Below are 20,935 nucleotides of genomic sequence, written 5' to 3'. Positions count from 1 at the left end.
ACCCACCATAAGAGTATTCCGTCTGTTCCAGTGTTCAGTTAGACCGTACAGCGAAGACAGTTGATAGGATCATCGTTGTGTTATTAGCTTCAGTGTTAGAGCTTGTATGAATGGAGAGAGGCCAGGGCATCGACCGTAAATTGATCTCCTTCGCTGATGATTGTTGACTTGATGTATTTATTGTATAACAACACAAAGATGGTCAATTCAGGGCCCTGAGTTTTGAACTCTCGATCGATCGCTTAGTAAGCGAGCGCGCAACGAATGTGGCTACGAAGACCCCTCATCTGAAATGTTCTCCCCAGGGATCTGCTACGGCCTATCCCTATCCATATGTAATCGAATAATACCAACATCACAGGGTTCAAAGAAATAAAGGTGTCTAGATCTCAACTGACGCAGCTGTCAGTAGGGTTCAAAACCAATCGAACCGTCTGCTTTGCTATTTTAGGCTCGAAATGTTGACATCAAAAACATGGTTGCCTATGATGGGGCTGCTTTTTCTCACAGGAAAATATCAGACGCAAACCAAAATAAACTAGTTCTCTGAAGATATGCAACAAGCAAAACGAACAACTCGCAATAAATATGACAGTTGCTCCGATAGCTTTCGGTTCGGTATCTATAATAGCAAAAGAGCTAACGAGCAAAATTCTTATCGACTCGATTTATATGATAGGGCCTGATATTTCCCAACCTTGCAGACGATCGGATAGTTTTTGAAAACTAATTCAGAAATAACGAACACCTACTCAATTTTATCTATATTTTTTAAAGTGGTAAATGTAAACTGACTTTACATGAAATAGGTATCGTATTTGTGTTATATTTCATTAAATTTACAATATCCATTTCAGAAACAAACCTCTCAAAAGTCACATAATTGTGACATCATAGTTTCAATCGCACCATAGTTGTTATTTATATAGAACTGTTTTTATTCTGAATTGCGAAGGAAGTTCAATTTTGATGTCTCAATGGATACAACGCTTAATTGGCTGCTTGGGCAGCCTGCTTCTTGGCTGCCGTAACACACTTGGCCATCGTGGGCGATGCACGCGTAATCGGATCGGTCATAAAGAAGTCCTCCAGCTTCTTCTGGCTCACCTCGACCTTGCTGCCATCGAAATGGGTTGAAGTATTCTTAAGCATCTCTTCGGCTGTTTTGAAGAAATTAGCTTTCTCAAGCCGTCCATAGCGCACGAGATGGGGGGCAATATCCTCCATTCGGGTGCGGAGTTCATCCAATGTATCGTACGGAAGCGGAGCACCTACAATCTCGGACAGGGCACGCAGGATCTTCCAGTCCTCGCGAGCTAACCCAGGCGGGGTCACCGCAACCAGCGTCTGCTGGGCCCGGCCCTCGGTATTAACATAGGTGGCCTGTTTCTCGGTATACGCGGCTCCCGGTAGAATGGCATGAGCCAGCTGGGCCCCAGCGTCTCCATGATGGCCCTGGTAGATAACGAAACAATCCTTGGGGAGCTGTTCCTTTTTGATAACATCTGCGTCCGCTCCCAGCAGGAACAGAACTTTCGGTGCCGAAGCCAATAGGGCATCAACCCCGGGAGTGTATCCGACGTCCAGAGCTGCCGCCTGAGCGGCATTCGTCTGAAGTACATTCCAAACCTTCCAGTTAGGCTGTAACAGAATTTGAAATTAGCATGAGTTGTTTCACCGCAAATGACTATTTTTTCAATATTATTTATTTTTTTATTTTTTTTGGCTCAAATTTCGCAGACGCATTCTTTATAACCAAATGGACAATATGCACAGTTGGTTTGCCATTTTGATTCTAGTCTTATTTAAGGGCTCAAATGTTATTTAAGAGCCTAAGCAAAGATTGCTTGAAAAAATTAAAAAAAAAAACACAGAAACGGTTGATCCAATTGATTTGGTGTCTTGTGGCGAATTGGCGAATTGGAGAAAGTATGTGCTTTAAAAAAAGTTTTATATTCATTTTATTTCAAAAATTACACTTAAGGGGGGATCCTGGTTTGGAAAAACCCGCCGTAACGCTTTAGGTAGTGTCCTAAAATTTCTAAATATTCATTGGAATTCGTTTTGCGACACCCCATTGCTTCAGAACCGATACCACCAACAAGGTGCCGATTTTCAGCTGCGCACCCAGCTGTCAACAGCATAATAATCATTGTTCTTGCGCTCAAAAACTGGAAAATACTTCTTCAAATATACCTCAAACAATAACCAAAAAACTCGAGCACTTCACTTTGAGCTTGATTCTCGAATACACTTCACGGTGAAAACTAAATGAACGGCACGCCATTGAACTTCATCTTACGAGTTAGTGAAGCGTCAAAGACAATAATGGGTTTTTCAGGCAGAATGTGCACTTTTCAAATAAAAATGATCAATGAAAATTAACATCTCCGTTTCAAATTAGTATTCATTGTGAATGCAAAGCATTGTTTTCTTTATGTGATAAAATAACCTCATACAAAAACTTTATCTAAAGATAATTTGATGAGTTTTAGATACACTTCATTTCACTTCCATCGTGAAGTGTATTCGAGAATCAGGCCCTTTATCTCTATCATCGAAAAAAAAAACCACGAAGATTCATAATTTTTCGATCTTTCAGACAGGGGTTTCCGCTTGAAACTCTTTTTTCAGCAAGGGCCTTACAATTTCACTTTAATTGACACTTCGTCACTCACTAATGAGTTTATGGAAATTGAATTCATGCAGGCTGAAAATAATGCCACTCTCTCTCCACGCTCAATAATGAGAACATCACTTCTCCTTCGTACAGTCTCGTTTCATTTCACGTTCATTTCTTTCATTCTTCACACTAAAGCTAAGTTATCAAATCGTCAAATGCAAATGAAAGGTTCTCCTATCGAATGAAAGTGTCTAATTTCGCTGGAGCTCGAACCGTATTCACTGAACTAATGAAAATGGCGATGTGAATGAATGTGCTGTATGCCAACAGACGTAATCAGTTGTCTGTGCTGGTTGTAAGACTAATATGGAGTAATTCCAAATGAAATCGAAAAATGACAAAACATGAGTATTTTTGATTCGAATGAAAGTGTGTATTCCGTTTGGGTTAGAGGAAATATGAGTTTTCCATAGCAATTGGGAATTTTTTGACTCAAGCGTAACTTTTGAAAATGGCGTATCGATTTGAGTGAGAGAAATCTTTGATAATTTATATCTCAAGAACTATCAGTCGTACCGAAATAGTGTCTTAGAAAGAGCTATAGAGTATTGATGGTTGAATATGAAAAAATGTACACTGAGAAAAAAAATAGTACTCTTTTTTGACGTAGGACTACGTCTAACCGGAAGATATAGGGGGTGAAATGGAAATCTAGGCACTGAACAAGTAGGAAAAAATGCAAGATTTGGAATGCTTATAACTCGAGCATTTCTCAATAGATCACAAAGGTTTTTGCATCAATTGATAGGAAATATATCTACGCATCCATCATAACGAATAACATTTCATTTTTCTTGAGATAAATAATTGAATAATAGTGAAATATCAAGCATTGTCAAAATGCACTATGTGCCCATTTTTGATTGGTCCATTTTGTGCTCCTCAAATCGTACCGACCAAAACGGGCAACCAGAGCAGCAGCGAAATAGAATGAACCACGATTGGAAAGGAAAAAGAAAAAAATGAACGAAACATTGGTCGCAGTCTCACACATGCGTAATTCTCGAGCCAGCCAGTCAACTTAAAAATCCCCGCTCCGCTGCCGTAACGATCATTCTCATTCAAACCGTACACCACATCAGTTCGCATCACAACACATCAACAAACCAACCCAAGCAGCCATGTCTGGAGATGGTAAAGGAGGAAAAGTGAAGGGAAAGGCAAAATCCGGCTCGAACCGTGTTGATCTGGAGTTCCCCGCAAGGGTAGCTAGGCCGAGCGCGTTAGTACCAGTGCACCAGTCCACCTAGTCGGCGTTATATAGTTTCGACCGCCGAAGTGATCGAGTTAAGTGCGATTCACATACAACATAAGTGCGATTCACATACAACATACACGTCACGTTCACGTCCCGTCACGTCACGATACGTCAATGATTCTACCATGCAATTCTCATGAAAACATTCACATACACCAGCAACGTAACGACCCGTCAGCATACGTTCAACGAAAACGACCGGCAGGGTTTGTAGAAAAGAATAATTGACGGAGACGGACGGCTCGTTTGGTTTTTGTCTGGGCTTTGTGTCTCGGCTTTTGTTTTGATTTGGTTGTACAGTAATTTACATCTACATCGACATTAGGCTAATTGAACAGATCTGTGATGCAACACGTTTAATTAGACATTTTTACCTCTAGTTGGACATTTTTGTAAACATTGAGTTCGAGACCCAAATTATGGCCCCACATTGAAAGTCGCCACCAGTCGCAAATGTCCAATTACTGGTCAAAACCGACTCCAATGCGACACTGAGTGGTGCCTCAGCATATCGCTTTATAAGCAACTTACTGTACTTTTCATGCCAACATATCTCTTAGCTCCAAATTTCGGAGTGAAAATCATTCGCGACTAGTTGAAAGAATTATTCTATTTATTATTATTGTTGCATAAGGGTCGGACTACGGGGTTTAAGCATTTAAATAATTGAATTCAATGATTCTCATTGAATTTTTCTAAATTTAGAACTGATTCTAGGCACGCTGATTTGAAAGAGGGCATTGCAATTTAAAATTGTTGTAGGTGGCGACACCATGAATAAAATTAAATAAATCATTCGTTTGGCATTTGACGGGACGGTGCTGGTGGAAGCATTGACTGCATGTGTGAATTGGTAGAGACGTTGACGGAACGTAGACGTTCTTCTCCGTAACGTGCTATGTGAATCGCACATTAGCTGGTAAAGCTGCTCGCGACGATAAGAAAACCCGCATTCGGAACAGAACACATTCGGTTCGGTGGACATCAAGACAACAGGCAGTTGCAGCGAGTGGCGAGTGGCAAACGCAATCGCAAAACGGCATCAGGTAGCAGAAGAAAAAAGTTTGTTCTTTATACAAACTGCTTTGGTGGCAAATCCAGAACAAGGCGGCATCGAGGGCGTTCGAAATGGTTTTTTTCAAAACCACGAGTACTAAGTTTTCTAAATTTGAACCATTCCATAAAACAAGGCGCTTTTCAGGGCCATTAAACCTTCCAAAAAAGAGTTTAGGAAATACAGTTCAATGCTTTCTAAAACAATATCCAAAATAATAATAAAACACAAATTGATTTTTTCATAATTTGTTTGCCAGGATATGATGAGTATGTGAATTTGGCAGTTGTTCTGAGCTCATTGATTTTCACCAATTCTTAAATTGCTTCTAGATTGAAAGTACAGTAATTTACACTTATCTCGACATTTAGCTAATTGGTCGGACCAGTAATGCGACATATTTAGTTGGACATTTTTGTAAACATAGAGTTCGGGGTCCAAATTATGACCCCACATTGAAGGTCGATACTGTACCACTGTCATCGCAAATGTTCAATTACAGGTTAAAATTACCTCCAATCCGATACTGAGTGGTGGTAATGCGACGTGCCATTGAATGTAATTTACTGTAAAATATGTCACAAGCTGGATGGGAAGAAATTTTCCAACTGTGAAAGCTGTGGCGAGTGGCAAATGCAATCGCTAAACAGCAAGGTTTAGCCGAACAAGATGGGGATATCGAGTGATAACAAAACAATAAACTCTTTAGATTGAAGATAATTTTGTGATCCTGAAAAGGACCCTGTTTAGCCTGCATGTGAATCCAACGAGCGAACAAATCGTAATGAATGTATTTTTTTGCCATCGCTCCCTTTTAACGCTCATTCGTTCGTCTCGTTGGACTCGCCCCTCTGGCTGAGTCTGCCGATTTGTCTCTATCCTGTGAGTATAAAACACGCGGACCCCAAAAAAATATCTTATTTTCTTTAAAACCGTAAACCCGTGTGGTTGTACGGCATCGGCATCGTGGACGTAACAAAGGAGGACAAGTTAAGGGAAAGACAAAGTCTCACTCGAACCGTGCAGGTCTCCAGTTCCCTGTTGGTCGCATTCACTGATTGCTCCGCAAGGGTAACTAGGCCGAACGGATTGGTGCCGGAGCACCAGTATACCTAACAGCGATTATAGAGTTTCGGCCGTCGGAGTGCTCGAGTTGGCTTGCAAAGCTGCTCACGACAATCAGAAAACCCGCATCAAGAACAGAGCAGCTTCGGTTCGGCGCTCATCAAGGCAACAATTAGTTTCAGTGAGTGGCAAAGTGTTTCTCCGGCATGTCGCATCAAATGTAATTTACTGAACAACATGTCACAAGCTGGATGGGAAGAAATTTTCCAACTGTGAAAGCTGTGGCGAGTGGCAAACGCAATAGCTAAACAGGAAGGTTTAACCGAACAAGATGGGAATATCGAGTGATAACAAAAACACAACACCAAAGGTTCTTTTCAGAACCATCAACATATTCATGAAGAGTAAACAGTAAACTAATCTATTTTTAAGGTAGATAGGTAGGTATTCACGTAGGAGAAGAAAATAAAACAATATATTTAAAATATATATTTAACAAAAGCTGTCCCCTTTGTATAGTCCTACGTCACTCCGGTTATGTCCCCGACATTACCCACCCGTCTTTTTTATTTACAAAATAAAAATTCAATTTGCAATATCCAAAATACATATCAGGCTGTCAAAAAAGTCCTGCGGTATTTTTTTTTAATTTTCATTTGTTCATAAAATTAGTTATAATCATCTGTTTTAAGTCAAATATGCGCCGTTTTGTTCGATGACTTATTCCCAACGAGATGCCAACTTCATAATACCCCTGTTATGGAAGCTCGCTTCCTTATTGGTAAAAACCACGGATAGCCAATTTTCACAGGCCTCTTTTGTGGCTAACTTCTGACTACCTAGCTCGTTCGCCATGGACAAAAACAGGTGGTAGTCACTTGGTGCAAGGTTCGGACTATACGGCGGATGCAAAAGAACCGCCCATCCGAGCTCCCGGAGCTACTGGCGCGTCACCAAAGAAGTGTGTAGCCTGGCGTTGTCCTGATGGAAGACAATGCGGCCTCTGTTTATCAAAGATGGCCTCTTCTTCATGAGTGCTACCTTCAAGCGGTCCAGTTGTTGGCAGTACAGGTCCGAATTGAGCGTTTGGCCATAGGGAAGCAGCTCATAATAGATTATTCCTTGACAATCCCACCAACCACACAGCAGAACCTTCCTGCCCGTTAATGAGGGCTTGGCCACCGTCTGAGCCGCTTCAGCGGGCTTCGACCACGACCGTTTGCGCTTCACGTTGTCGTAAGTGACCCACTTTTCATTGCCAGTCACCATCCGCTTCAGAAACGGGTCGATTTTGTTGCGATTCAGCAGCGATTCACATGCGTCGATACGGTCAAAGATGTTTTTTTGCGTCAACGTGTGTGGCACCCATACATCGAGCTTCTTTGTGAATCCAAGCTCCGTCAAATGGTTAATAACGGTTTGATGACTTATCTCCAGCTCTTGGCCGATGCTATGGCTGCTACTATGCCGGTCTTTCTCGGCTAATTCAGCGATTTTGTCGCAATTTTCGACGACAGGCCTTCCGGAGCGTGGCGCATCTTCGACGACCTCTACACCAGAACGAAAACGTTGAAACCATCGTTGTGCGGTGGAAATGGAAACTGTATCGGGTCCATAAACTGCACAAATTTTATTGGCAGCTTGATATGCATTTTTGCCTTTGGCATAGTAGTACTGTAAAATATGTCGGATTTTCTCTTTATTTTGCTCCATATTTGCGACTCTATAACTCACGAACGACTTAACCAAACAAAACACTGTCAAGGACTATATTATAACGCGCAAAAATACCTTTCCGACAAGCTATAGCATGACTCGATTTAATGAATACAACTAGAACTACGCGCTTACAACGACACCTCGCGGAAATACCGCACGACTTTTTTGACAGCCTAATATTTTTTAATTTTTTTTTTTAATTTTTTCATACAAAATAGAAGTCATGCAGAAAATTTAAAAACTGGACCCAAGATGGTAAAACTATTTTTGACGAACTTTGTGGAACATCAAATTTTTAGGAATTTTCGAAACTTCGAATTTTTGTATGTTAGCAATCATTCTTAGCCACAAATTATGAATTCTGATGTGATTTAAAACAAAAAAGGTTATTATCAATCTCCTTCTAAATGCAACCATTCTCGAGATATTGAAAAAAAATTCTAATTTATAATCTTTTTTATAGTAAATAATCTCTTTTAATATGTTTGTCGTGTTATACCGTCATGTTCATGAAATTTTATGAATTTTCTTATAATTTCCAACAATTTTTTTTTATTGATTGAAGTTTGTATTAAGATAATAAAGATTTTTTAGTTTCGCTACGTTTTGTATTAACCCACATGTCTTCGTATGTTTCGTAACGTAACTCCTAAACATATGTCTTTACAATAACGATGTATTTGGAAAAGTTGTTGGAAATTATAAGCGAATTCATAAAATCTCATGAGCATGATGGTATAACACGACAAACATATTTAAAGGGCCTATTTACTATTAAAAAGACAATAAATTACAAATATTTTTTTGAATATCTCTAGAATGGCTACATTTAGAAGGAGATTGATAATAACCTTTTTTGTTTTAAATAACATCAGAATTCATAATTTGTGATTAAAAATGACTGCTAACATACAAAAACTCGAAGTTTCGAAAATTCTTAAAAATTCGATGTTCCACAAAGTTCGTCAAAAATAGTTTCACCATCTTGGGCCCATTTTTTAAGTTTTCTACATGACTTCTATTTTATATGAAAAAAAAATTAAAAAAATATAAAAAAATACATATTTTTTGATATCGCAAATTAAAATTTTATTTTGTAAATAAAAAAAGAGTACTAATTTTTCTTCTCAGTGTATGTTGTTTTCAAATTAAGCCAACAATACTCTATAACTCTTTCTAACACACTATTTCGGTACGACTCATATTTTTTGAGATATAAATTATCAAAGATTTCTCTTACTCAAATCGATACGCCATTTTCAAAAGTTAGGCTTGAGTCAAAAAATGAACAATGATGATGTTTTTGGAAAAGTTGTTGGAAATTATAAGCGAATTCATAAAATCTCATGAACATGATGGTCTAACACGACAAACATATTTAAAGGGCCCATTAAGAGATAGTTCAGGAGATAAGAATGAAGTACAAAATGAATACCTTTCACAAAGATTGTGTAAACGTGTTTTCGAAAGTGTTAAAAAATTAGAAGTGAGTAATATCTGTGACATAACCGCAAGGTGGATGTTGGACAACCGTAGGCTTAGCAATCAATAAGTAACAAAAATGTAACTCTTAAGGCCCATTTATACGTTGCTAGTAGCTGACTTCACAACGAGCAGCTACTGACCCGGTGAACTCGCTTGACAAATGGTTGACTCGCCTTGTCCGTTCACACAATGTGAGCTGCTGACAAGAAACTAGATACTAAGTACGGGTTTACCAGAGATGCCAGACGATTTTTCAAATGTCCATCAAATAGTCAGAAACAGCAATCAGGTCCGAATTTGACAGATGATTGATCCGAAATCAACTTATTTATTGGCTGTTTTCGGCTTAGGTTTTCAGTTGAATTTATCATTACACAATTTTAAATTTTATCGCGAGACACACGCTGGCCGTGTTTACAAATACTTTGTGCTGAATTTCTTTGAACTGAGGGTACTATCCGAAAAAAGCAGAAAGAAAAAAGGATTCGGGCCAGGAATTGGATGCAAAGAAAAGGAGTAACAAATACAATACTGGAGTAACTCCACGATGATGATCCCCGAGAGTACAGAGCAGTGTTGGAAATAACACCTGAAAAAGTGAAAAAACTGTTGGATTTAATTGCTCCACAAATACAACGCCAATATACACTCATGAGTGAAACTAGAAATGATGTGCCTTTCTTCTGGAATATGGAATATATATCAGATTATTGTCGCTATTTTTTAGAACCTCGAAAGCATCCATAGCTTAATTAATTCCGAAAGTATGTGGTGCTACAAATGGCAGTCTAAAAGATTTTTCAAAATTTGATTTACTTCGCGTTGACAGCAGCTTCGTGTACCAATTTGTGAAATGAAAATGATAGTAGATTCGCCGGAGGAATAAATACGTCTCAAAAACTAAAATAATGAATGAAAATATACTTTTTTCAAATCGAATATGTATTCTGTTTCTTAGAACAATACTTTTTTTTGCAAGTTGTGAGTGAATTTTGAATGAAAATTGTGCCCGATGATGATTTTATATTTAGATTCCCAATAAAACTGTCTCAATAAGAAAACGTGCCCCGCCAGTGTGCCAAACAAAATAACAACGATTCCGTTTAGAAACTATTAGGGTTTTATTTGTTTTTCCAATATTTTTCAAGTCTATAAATATCTTCGCATATTTTCAAATATCTTAAAAATAGAGACATTTGTTTACATTTGGCATCCCTGATTCGAACGCTAAATTCTGTTTTTTGACGTTTTGAGGGATGCGAGTGCGAGTAAATTCAAAAAACTTTGAAGTAGCTCGCACGCCGAATCACACATGACACTAACTGGCATGATGTGTTCACACGGTGTGAGTAGCTGCACTGCAGTAACTGACTAGATCGACTCGTATGCTTACTCGCACCGTCTGAACCCGGCTTTAGACATTTCATCTTTCGAATAAAGTGTTTATCATATAACTTCGTTTAGCCGGAAAATAATTATTAACGCTAAAAAGAGGAATCGATCCCTCCACAGAAATACCAAGCGCAGATCATAAACCACCCTTTCCTAAACAAATTGAATCATCGATCGATTGCGCCATTCGTGTACATTATAAGTTATAATTATAATGTAACTGCTTGATATGGTAAAATATTTTCAACTCCATATGAAACATTTCGCATTCTTCGCTATCGAATCCATAGCCAATGACACAATTTCTAGATCTCTATCGAATTATCATCGATACTTCGTTTTTCGCCAAAGCCACCGTTCAGTCCGGTGGCAGAAAAGAGATGGGATTGGGAGAGATGAGCATAGCGTTTAGGCAAGCGACCGAACGAGTGAAACCATTGCTTTACAATCACTACTAAATAGATTTTCGAGCGGGCACTAGCTTCAATACAGACTGGTGTGGTTTCAAAAGCCTGTTTTGAAAGCAGTTTTTATGCTATTAAAAAAAGTTTCCGGGTCAATAATTAAACTTCAAAACCTTGCACTCCAAGTGTAACGATCACGTTTTCGAATCTTTGAATTTACACCCCGATACAGAGATTAAAGAACAAAAATTGCCAAAATCTCACGGATAGTATTATTGTCAAATTACACTGATGGTCTCAAAAAATTCTCCTCCATTTGAAATCAAAGCGTTCCAATATTAAAAGTTTTTTCGAACTTTTCGGTATTCCAGTCAATACTATGTAAAAGTAGGTAATTCGTAGACCGTTTTGCCATTCCAGTATTGTTGATTTATTTTTTAGCAAAACAAAAAACGATTTTTTTTCAATCAATTTCAATCAACTTTTCTACATCTTTAAAAACCGATGTATAGCTTTTTTCTAAGTTGCCTTAGGGTCACCATGGAAAAAAGGTTTTTTTGCTCTAACTTTTATATTTCAAATTGTACATCAAAATTGTCTTCGGACGACTTTTAGAGTTTGTCAACTACAACGTTTTGCGATACTGAACTTGTCAATATCTTTATTCTACTTGAAGTTTTCACCAGTTTTTTTTTCAAATCATGATTTCAATCTTCATTTACTCAAATACAAAAAAAATAAAGTAGTTTTGAAAATCTCACATTATGTAGAGTCAAACATACTCTTTCAAATGTTGTCAATAAAACATTTTATGTCTGCCCCAGGAAGAACGAAAAACAAATGAAGAGGGCGTATTTTTGGGATAGAAATACCAATAACTTTGAATAAAGTTGAGATATTGGCAAGTTCTGCTTCGCAAAATCTTTGGCCTAGTAAGCTATAAAAGTCTTTTGAAGACAGTTTGCATGTAGAATTTGAGATATAAAAGTTAGAGAAAAAAAACCCTTTTTTCATGGTGACCCTAACGCAACTTTTATTTCATCGAAGATTTTGGTCACCCTTTTTTCGACAACATGAAAATGGAGAATAACTGTCGAGCTCCAGATGCTAATTTCCACTTGATTGCGCTTCCTGGACCATTGTGCATTGGTTTGAAACGGGTCGATCGGAAGGATGCTGCTATTTTCTTCGCAGTCATTATTTTGCTGAAAGATATAAAGGGTGTGTCACATCAAATTGCATCACGGAAAAAACGCTGTAGAAATTCGCCCAGTAGACCGATCCTTTTGAAAATTTTAGACAGTAAAATAAAAACTATTAAACAACTTTTGGCATTTTCTTTTTATTCATACTTCGAGCCCAAGCCCGTATACTCGCACCTTCCTCTTTACCCCGTCCATATGGTTCTGTACAACGTCAGGTTGTAGTTTTTTTTTGAACAGAAATCCATTTTCTCTTGAAGTCCGCCTCCGATTTGACAACTTTTGGGTGCTTCCGGAGGGCCTGCTTCATAATCGCCCAATATTTCTCTATTGGGCGAAGCTCCGGCGCGTTGGGCGGTTTCACTTCCTTTAGCACGAAGGTGACCCCGTTGGCTTCGTACCACTCCAACACGTCCTTTGAATAGTGGCACGAAGCGAGATCCGGCCAGAAGATGGTCGGGCCCTCGTGCTGCTTCAATAGTGGTAGTAAGCGCTTCTGTAGGCACTCCTTAAGGTAAACCTGCCCGTTTACCGTGCCGGTCATCACTAAGGTGGCGCTCCGCTTTCCGCAAGAGCAGATCGCTTGCCACACCATGTACTTTTTGGCAAACTTGGATAGTTTCTGCTTGCCAATCTCCTCCGGAACGCTGAATTTGTCCTCTGCGGAGAAGAACAACAGTCCCGGCAGCTGACGAAAGTCCGCTTTGACGTAGGTTTCGTCGTTCATTACCAGGCAATGCGGCTTCGTCAGCATTTCGGTGTACAGCTTCCGGGCTCGCGTCTTCCTCACCATGTTTTGCCTTTCGTCGCGGTTAGGAACCTTCTGAACCTTGTATGTACGCAGGCCCTCCCGCTGCTTGGTCCGCTGGACGAATGAACTTGACAAATTCAGCTTATTGGCGACATCCCGGACCGAACTTCTCGGATTACGTCTAAACTGCTTAACTACGCGCTTGTGATCTTTTTCACTGACGGAGCATCCATTTTTGCCGTTCTTCACCTTCCGGTCGATAGTTAGGTTCTCGATGTATCGTTTTAGTACTCTGCTGACCGTGGATTGGACGATTCCCAGCATCTTACCGATGTCCCGATGTGACAACTCCGGATTCTCGAAATGAGTGCACAGGATTAATTCACGACGCTCTTTTTCGTTCGACGACATTTTTCAAAGTTTACGAAAAATTGACAGTGAAGCATGGCCAACGTGATCTATACACTCTTATCTGATTATAAGCAAAAGCTGAAGATATAATTCCTAAAAATTAAATTTCTACAGCGTTTTTTCCGTGATGCAATTTGATGTGACACACCCTTTAGTTATCCTCCAGCCCCATTTTCATCGTGGTTTCTTCCAGGTTCTCGCATAAAATGTAGATATGACAAGCGACAGTCATAACACCGTTAACTAAGTTTCCCACCTCAGTCCACGAGAAACAGCCCCACACCATGCTTCAATGACCGTACTCATAGTCGGTTGTAGATGCCGGTCCTGTAGACCCTCGTCGCTCTTCCGGCTCACTCGGAGTCGCCTTTACTTGTTAAACAGCTCGAACCTGGACTCATCCGACCAAATAGCACGGTTCCGGAACTCCAGAGGCTTGTTGACATGGTCCCTCGCAAACCGAAGTTGATTTTTTGTTGGTGTTGCTGATCGCTTTTTGGCGAAGCATTTCTTCAGGTCCCGTTCCACCAAGCGTCGTCAAATGGTGTGATTTTAAAAAGTTCATATACAACCATTCTTTAATCGTCCGAATGGTCGATCGTGGGTTCTCTCCACTTCCCGGATGATCAGCGTGTTCGTGCTTGCAGTAGTCTTACGTTTCGGCCACGCTGCCGAGCATCTGATACTTCCGAATGACCAATAGAACCACACCATGGCTTACCCCATAGTTCCCAGCAATGTTTCGTTGAGACTCCTTACGCTGGAAGTCACGCCCTATCAAGTTTCGGACCTGTGTTAAGATTTGCTTTCCACCCATTTTCCGGAAGCTTATTTAGCATCAAAAACACGTCACTACGAACAAAAAGTTGATTAAACAGCTACAAAAATTATGTTTGTGTCAGATGTAAGCGACCAGCTGTCAAAACAGAGGTGTTCATCGATGGAGAAAACACGGTGAAAAAAAATTACGCAAGTGGATTTTTTTATGTCATTCGCTAAAAGTACCCATTTAAAAGCTAGTCATGGTCAAATGGTCTACTAATTACCTGCTTTTACGTAGCATTGACTGGAATACCGAAAAGTTTGAACAAACTTTAAATATAGGAATATTTTGATTTCAAGTGGGGTGGAATTTTTTTTGCGCCCATCAATGTAGCCCCAATAATAACCTAAAACATTGCAGAAGATATCGAATCAATCGAATCAACCTCTTCTGAGTGTAGCTAGAATCAACAAACCAACCGTTTCCTTAAAAGTAGGACTAGTATCAAAATGGAAAACCGACGACACAAATTGTCCATTTTGATCATAAAGAATGCGTCTGCAAAATTTGAGCCAAATAAAAAAAATACAAAAAAAAATCAACCTTCGGATTCAAATGGAATCGAGACTATCGAGATCCAGACAAACTTACATCGGCTGGTTGGAGAGAATTTGCGAAGACATGCAGAGATGTCACGAAGGCGGCGCCATCCTTTCGGGCCAGCTGATTAGCGCCCACAATTATGAGTGGCTTCTTAGCGGCTTTCAACTTCTTTGCGAACGGATGGCTGCCACTGGCGATATCTCGGACAAGTGAGGCATCGTTGCCCAAATGCTGGAATATGGTAATTTGTTCAAACAATGGTTTACGATGCGATCATCAAAACTACCCACCTCATACTCATAGGACAGATTAACCTTCGGTCCAATGACGGCAATATTTTGCTCATTATGGACATAACCCTTGCGTAGACGAGTGTTCAAAAGGGGGGCCTCGTATCTCGGATTGGTTCCCACAAGCAGCACAAGATCTGCTTCTTCGCAGGCGGCAATCGACGAATTCAACAAATAGCTGGAACGGAAATCTGTTCCGGATCCATCTGTGGGGAATTTCTGCTCCGTGCAGAGCGACTCCGATCCCAACCGGTTGAGAAGATCTTTCAGCGCTACAAGCGCCTCCGCATCGGCTAACCCTCCGGCAACCGCAGCGATTTTACCCTTAGGAGCACTTCTCAGCGCCTGCGCAATCGTAATCAAAGCCGATTCCCATTCGACTGCCTCGAGCTCTCCGCTGGGATTGCGCAGCATCGGAGCGATCAAGCGTTGACGTTTGAGGCCATCGCAGGCAAAGCGAGACTTATCCGACAGCCATTCCTCATTGATTTCATCATTTTCACGAGGCAAAATGCGGAGCACTTCTCCCGTGCGAGTGCTCACAATAATATTACTGCCGACGGCATCCAAAACGTCGATCGATTCCACCTTGCGAATCTCCCACGGCCGCGCGACGAAGCTATACGGTTTGTTGGTCAGCGCTCCAACCGGACACAAATCGATCACATTACCGGACAGCTCCGAGAGGAAAAACTTCTCGACATACGTCCCAATCTGCATATCATTACCCCGACCGGTCGTCCCCAGATCATCAACACCGGCTACCTCCGATGCAAACCGGATACAGCGAGTGCAATGGATGCAACGGGTCATAATCGTCTTCACGAGTGGTCCAATGTCTTTATCTTCCACAGCGCGTTTGCCGCTGTGATCGATGTCGGTAAAACGCGACCGATCTGACCCGAAAGCCATTGCCTGGTCCTGGAGATCGCACTCGCCACCCTGGTCACAAATTGGACAATCCAGCGGGTGGTTCATCAACAGGAACTCCATCACACCCTCGCGAGCCTTTCGGGTCATTTCCGAATTAGTCTTAATGCGCCAGCCCTTCATCACCGGCATCGCACAGGCGGCCACTGGCTTTGGCGACTTTTCAACTTCCACCAAACACATGCGGCAATTGCCGGCCACTGCCAACCGTTCGTGATAACAGAACCGAGGAATTTCAACACCAATCTGCGCTGCAGCCTGAAAAGAAAAAGACAAAAACAAAATCAATTACGAAACCCACAATTGCGCATTGCAAAAACCGCCGCCTTTCCCCACCTGTAGCACCGTGGTTCCCGGTTCCACCATCACCGATTGGTCGTCCACGAAAACTTCGATTTTCTCCGGGACTTTGGCCGGAGTCGTTGCGGTTGTCCGAACTGCGGTATGCGTTGGACTGCGCGCTCCAAGCGCGAGTGTCCTGGTCAACGGCGCCCGAAGCATTTTGTTTCCTGTGAGTTCGGTTCTGAAGACGAAACAACAAAAAAATCAAAACAGAAACCTTGTTTATTATCGACCGCACTTGGATGATGTATTTAAATCGAATGTCAAACACATCCGAAAGATCCGTAAGAAATCAAAATTACATAATTTTCATCGGAAATATTTGCACTTCCTCCGATCGTGTGAGCTACCGCAAGCGACAACAAACACTTTTATGCTCCCAGAACACTAACCGACGCTCAGTACTGCAGGAGAATTATTTCCACGAACCAGTAATCACGCAATCTCCCCGTTAAATATGTATTTTGTACGGCACGATAGATTTTTCCTCTGCTCTGCTCACCTCGGAAACTGTGGTTTGACGTTTGCGCAAGCTAGTCGCAGAAAAATGCAAATGAAATCTTCGATGCTTGACAGCTGATTTTGTGTTTTTGTTCGATGCATCGGGGTTTTTCCGAACTGGCCGAAAGGTTAATTGAAAACATACAAAATTAATTAAATTTATTCGTTCCATTCATTCTATCGACTCTATGATATTTTTTTCAAACGACAATCATTGAAAACATTAAACTTACTGTTACTTTATTCAAAGTGTAATCCAAAGGAAGTCATAACCTTGGTCAATCATTCAGTTAGTACACGGATTTCACGGTGGTAGAAGTCTAGTTATTGTTGTAGCGTACCAGTTATCAAACCAATTTACTTCGAGGAGGCGATCTGGCCTAGTGGTTAACATCCGTACTTCTCACGCTAAAACTCCGCCAGCGAAATACCAATCACCATAGTAGCAGGTAAAAAAAAGGACATGAAACTATTGAGAGCCAGAGCAGTAGGTCCAAATCCCCTAAGGAAGATGGTTTTGATAACTGACCCCTGAATGGTTTAATTAAATACGAGAAGGGAGCCTTTGGCGTACCGGGGCGCCCTATTACCGTCCTTACTGCATAAGGCGGGTCACTTATGTAGCTGACCTTATTTACTGCGCAAGCTTTTCGGGTTCCGGTAAACTTCTCCTTGAAGAATGGAGACAAACGAAATGTTGAACAGAGTAAGGTTTATTCAGATGAACCTCCATCACGCCAAGGGTGCCAGCAGTGTCCTATTCAGAAGATTCACTCATGAAACTCTGGATGTTGCTCTTTTTCAAGAGCCTTGATTCAATATTTTAAGGATTCGAGAATTTCTCCACAAAAATGCAAGCTTCTCTATCTGTTTTGATCGAGTCTCTCGATACATTCACACACGCGACACAGCTGGTGCATTTGAACAGCTTTCCATTTGTTCTCTCCACTCATCTTCTTGAACTGCTCGCACTCCTTCACTTTGTGATTCGGCTCACCGCAGACTAAACATCGCACCGAAAAACCTCCTTCCTTTGACTGCTGTTGCTGCGCATTCACCGACTCCTTTGCTGCTGGTGCATTTGAATGAGCATTGATGAATCCTTTCGCCTTCTCTGTTCTTCCTGCTTTCGATCCACCAACGTCTAGCGTCAAGGTCACGTCGGCCGCTGCAGAAACCAAATTCGCCATGAACGCACCAAATGCACGCAAATCCGCCACCAGGAACTGCCGTTTGTACAAGGACCAGTCCAGCTTCAAGTGAGCCGGAAGCTTGTCGACCAACTCCTGAAGAAGTACCGGATTTGAGAGGTGAGTCACTTGACCCGCTGCAACTAAATGCTCGCAGAAGTTCTGCACTGCCAGTCCGAACGTCACTAGTGTCCGTAAATTTTCTGCTTTCGGTGGAGGAACTTCCCGTACTTATGTGAGAAGAGCATTGATGATCTGCTCCGGACGCCCGTACAATAGCTGCAACGTCCGCATTACCTGCGGAACTGCAGAGGGGAGTAAAAGACGGCCAAACTGAAACTGACCAAACTGCCCCACCGAGCTGATGGTGGGTGGTAATGACTGCGTAGGGATGGTGTAACTCGTCGCTGGGCCCAGCCAAGGTGCTGGCATCGATGACGTAATCGGCGTCGACAATCCTGGTTGGTTTCTTCCACCTCCAAATAGGAAATCGCGCATGTATCCCGACGTCAGTCCCATGGAATACGGGTACGGAGTGCCTCCTGTGGTCGACTGTGCACCCATCGTCGCGGTGTTCACGTTGGTAGGTGCGATTGCTTGGGGAAAAGCGCCTACCATCGATGATAATCCTATTCCCTGGCTATACGTGGCGGAAGGGATGAGCGGCGGGGCACTTACAAAGGTTCCAATTGTGTTTCCGGAAGCTGTTGCAGGATTTGGCCGACCCATGACATGAGCCAAACGATTTGTCCAGTCCGCGAGAGACCCACTCACGTTTGGAACTCCATCGCCTCCACTGGCCTTCATGATTTCGCTGCGAACTCGCCACGCTTCTTTTTCCAACTCCAATTTCTTTCGCTGGAGTTCCGTTTGTTGTTCCAGCTCCATCTCTCTCAACAGAATGGAATGCTGTTCCTCCAGCAGGTTGAGGTTAAGGTGTCTATTCTGTATTTCAATCGATTCGAAATATTTCGAACGACTTGGTAAATTCCATTCCCTGTTTCGTTCGAGGTGTTTTCAAATTCGAATACCTTTCGTTCGGACTGTTTTGTTTTCGAACATCTTTCATTCGAATCAAACCAAACGTCAAACCCACTTTGTTTATGAAGGAGTGAATAATTTCCGCAGCGGATGAGCGGTGAACTGCAAAAATGTAAGCTAATTTTTAATCATTTTTTTCTTTAAATTAATTTTAACGTTCAACAGGGAAAAAAACAAAAACAAAACAACCACTAAAAATCAGTTCGAGCGGATTGTGCTGCTTCTGGAGCAAGAGCCGGACATAGCAAAGGGTTTCTCCCGAGGAAATTCCGGACCCTTCTGGGATGATCTGGCGGCAGAAGTCAATAGTTTGGGACCGCCTATTCGCGATGGAAGTGGATGGAAAAAGGTATATACTAAAACGAATCCGAAACATATGTTTATAGTCTTATTTTTGCCCTGGTTTTCTGTGTAGGTTTGGGCGGACTATAAGTCCGGATTAAAGCGAAAACTCGCTCACAACAAACGGGAGCAGAGGGCGACAGGTGGAGGACCCAATAAAATTATCAATTTGTCCGAGCTGGAGGAGCAGGCAGTTCTACTAACTGGGTTACTTGCGACCGTGGAAGGAATCCCGGGTACCTCATCTCATGGAACACAGTTGGGTTCGCCTTCGGGTGAACCTCAAGCTGCAGACCAGGAAAATTTTATATATTATGGTACTTCCGACGAGTGTGACGGTATCAATAATACCATTCACTTCCAGCCCTCTCAGCCGAAAAAATCCAGACCTTCTACCACGAGACTATTAGAGCTGCAAGTCGAGCAACAAAACAAATTTCACACCAATGTGAAATCCCTGTTAAAAAACACAAACAAGAATTTGAGTGATCTGGTTCATTATCAGCGCCAATCAGCTCGAGCGATTCTTTCCGTGGATGCCACACTCAAAGAACATCTGAGTGAACAAAAACGACATAACCACGAGATGGAGAAGATCGCGCTGGAGAAATCAATAGCGACAAATCCTTGAAACGCAGATTGCGTATATTTCAGAACATTAGAATAATGTTTCAAAATATCAGTGATCTGATTTTTTATCTTTATATTGTAACTCAAGTATAAAAAAATGAAAAAAGTTCTAATCGTATTTTTATATCTTTCCATGGAAGAAAAATCTTACTTAATTTTTTCTTTGAAGTTTGTTTGGAATAGCATCAAAATTATATAAACTTTTTTTAAATTCACGAATTTCGCCTATAGTTTATGGAACTTCCTTAACCCCTTCACGTACAACATTGAACTTCACTCGTTGTTTCTCGATGTGAAATAATTACATAGCTTCAGGCATATGATGAGGATACCGACAACTGAAGATTATCAAATTTCCGTTATTTAAAAAAAAAATTGAATGAGCTAAAAATATAAAATATAATTTGAATATTATAATTAAAATAAAAACGAACGAGTTAGTACGTAGTAATAACTCCTTCGTTTTTATTTTAAACACAACATGTATTTGCTCATCATAGGGCACCCATGTTAGATACCCACACTCAGCAGAGTAGCGGAACGACTCGAAGTGCTCGTTTTGGGCCGTGCTGTTGGAAATTAAATCGTACAGCAAGGGGTTAAAACAACGCAAAAAGTATTAACAATGGTTATTTGAATACTTGGCCTGCTTACGAGAAATCGATAATGACATGTTCTCAAAGTGTTGGCAGGAATAAGAGTAAATAATTCTGCCGAAACCATAGTTAAGTAAGGAAGACACTTCCTTTTCCGGTGGTTGTTATTTATTTGAGCATTTGCAAACAAGTTAGATGAAATTTAACAGTCATAAATATTAATTTAAACAAAAGTTTATTATGTAAACAGCTGCATAACATATTATAACTACTGAGAACGACC

General features: G+C 41.1%; 2 protein-coding genes across 4 annotated transcripts; one reads left to right on the top strand and one right to left on the bottom strand.

Moving 5' to 3' along the window:
• Positions 1-751: 751 nt before the first annotated feature.
• LOC129762431 (NADH-ubiquinone oxidoreductase 75 kDa subunit, mitochondrial) lies at positions 752-16,915 on the bottom strand. 3 transcript variants are annotated; one of them, XM_055760669.1, is made up of 5 exons: positions 16,855-16,915; positions 16,347-16,533; positions 15,081-16,268; positions 14,839-15,021; positions 752-1,641 (listed from the first exon to the last, which is right to left on the bottom strand). In XM_055760669.1, exons 2-5 carry the CDS (start codon positions 16,509-16,511, stop codon positions 991-993), a joined length of 2,187 nt encoding a protein of 728 aa, XP_055616644.1. In that variant the 5' UTR covers positions 16,512-16,533; positions 16,855-16,915; the 3' UTR covers positions 752-990. The 3 variants fall into 3 exon arrangements, with proteins under 3 accessions (XP_055616644.1, XP_055616643.1, XP_055616642.1); XM_055760668.1 differs by having other exon boundaries at positions 16,745-16,905; XM_055760667.1 differs by having other exon boundaries at positions 16,655-16,895.
• A 2,142-nt stretch (positions 16,916-19,057) lies between these two features.
• Positions 19,058-20,720, top strand: LOC129762413 (uncharacterized). The gene is made up of 3 exons (XM_055760647.1): positions 19,058-19,196; positions 19,250-19,433; positions 19,500-20,720. Coding segments are annotated over exons 1-3 (744 nt in total). The 5' UTR covers positions 19,058-19,194; the 3' UTR covers positions 20,058-20,720.
• The last annotated feature ends 215 nt before the right edge of the window (positions 20,721-20,935 follow it).

The sequence above is a fragment of the Toxorhynchites rutilus genome, chromosome 1 (assembly GCF_029784135.1).
Source record: "Toxorhynchites rutilus septentrionalis strain SRP chromosome 1, ASM2978413v1, whole genome shotgun sequence".
NCBI classification, from domain to species: domain Eukaryota; kingdom Metazoa; phylum Arthropoda; class Insecta; order Diptera; family Culicidae; genus Toxorhynchites; species Toxorhynchites rutilus.
The sequence above is the reverse complement of the archived record's forward strand: the minus strand, read 5'-3'. Positions and strand labels throughout refer to the sequence as shown.

Excerpts from the sequence above, each read along its gene's own strand:
- LOC129762431 (XM_055760667.1), bottom strand. Across the intron at positions 16,269-16,346 it reads CGGGAACCACGGTGCTACAG|GCTGCAGCGCAGATTGGTGT; the intron begins GTGGGGAAAGGC and ends TTTTCTTTTCAG. Across the intron at positions 1,642-14,838 it reads ATTCTCTCCAACCAGCCGAT|CCTAACTGGAAGGTTTGGAA; the intron begins GTAAGTTTGTCT and ends ATTCTGTTACAG.
- LOC129762413 (XM_055760647.1), top strand. Across the intron at positions 19,434-19,499 it reads ATGGAAGTGGATGGAAAAAG|GTTTGGGCGGACTATAAGTC; the intron begins GTATATACTAAA and ends TTTTCTGTGTAG.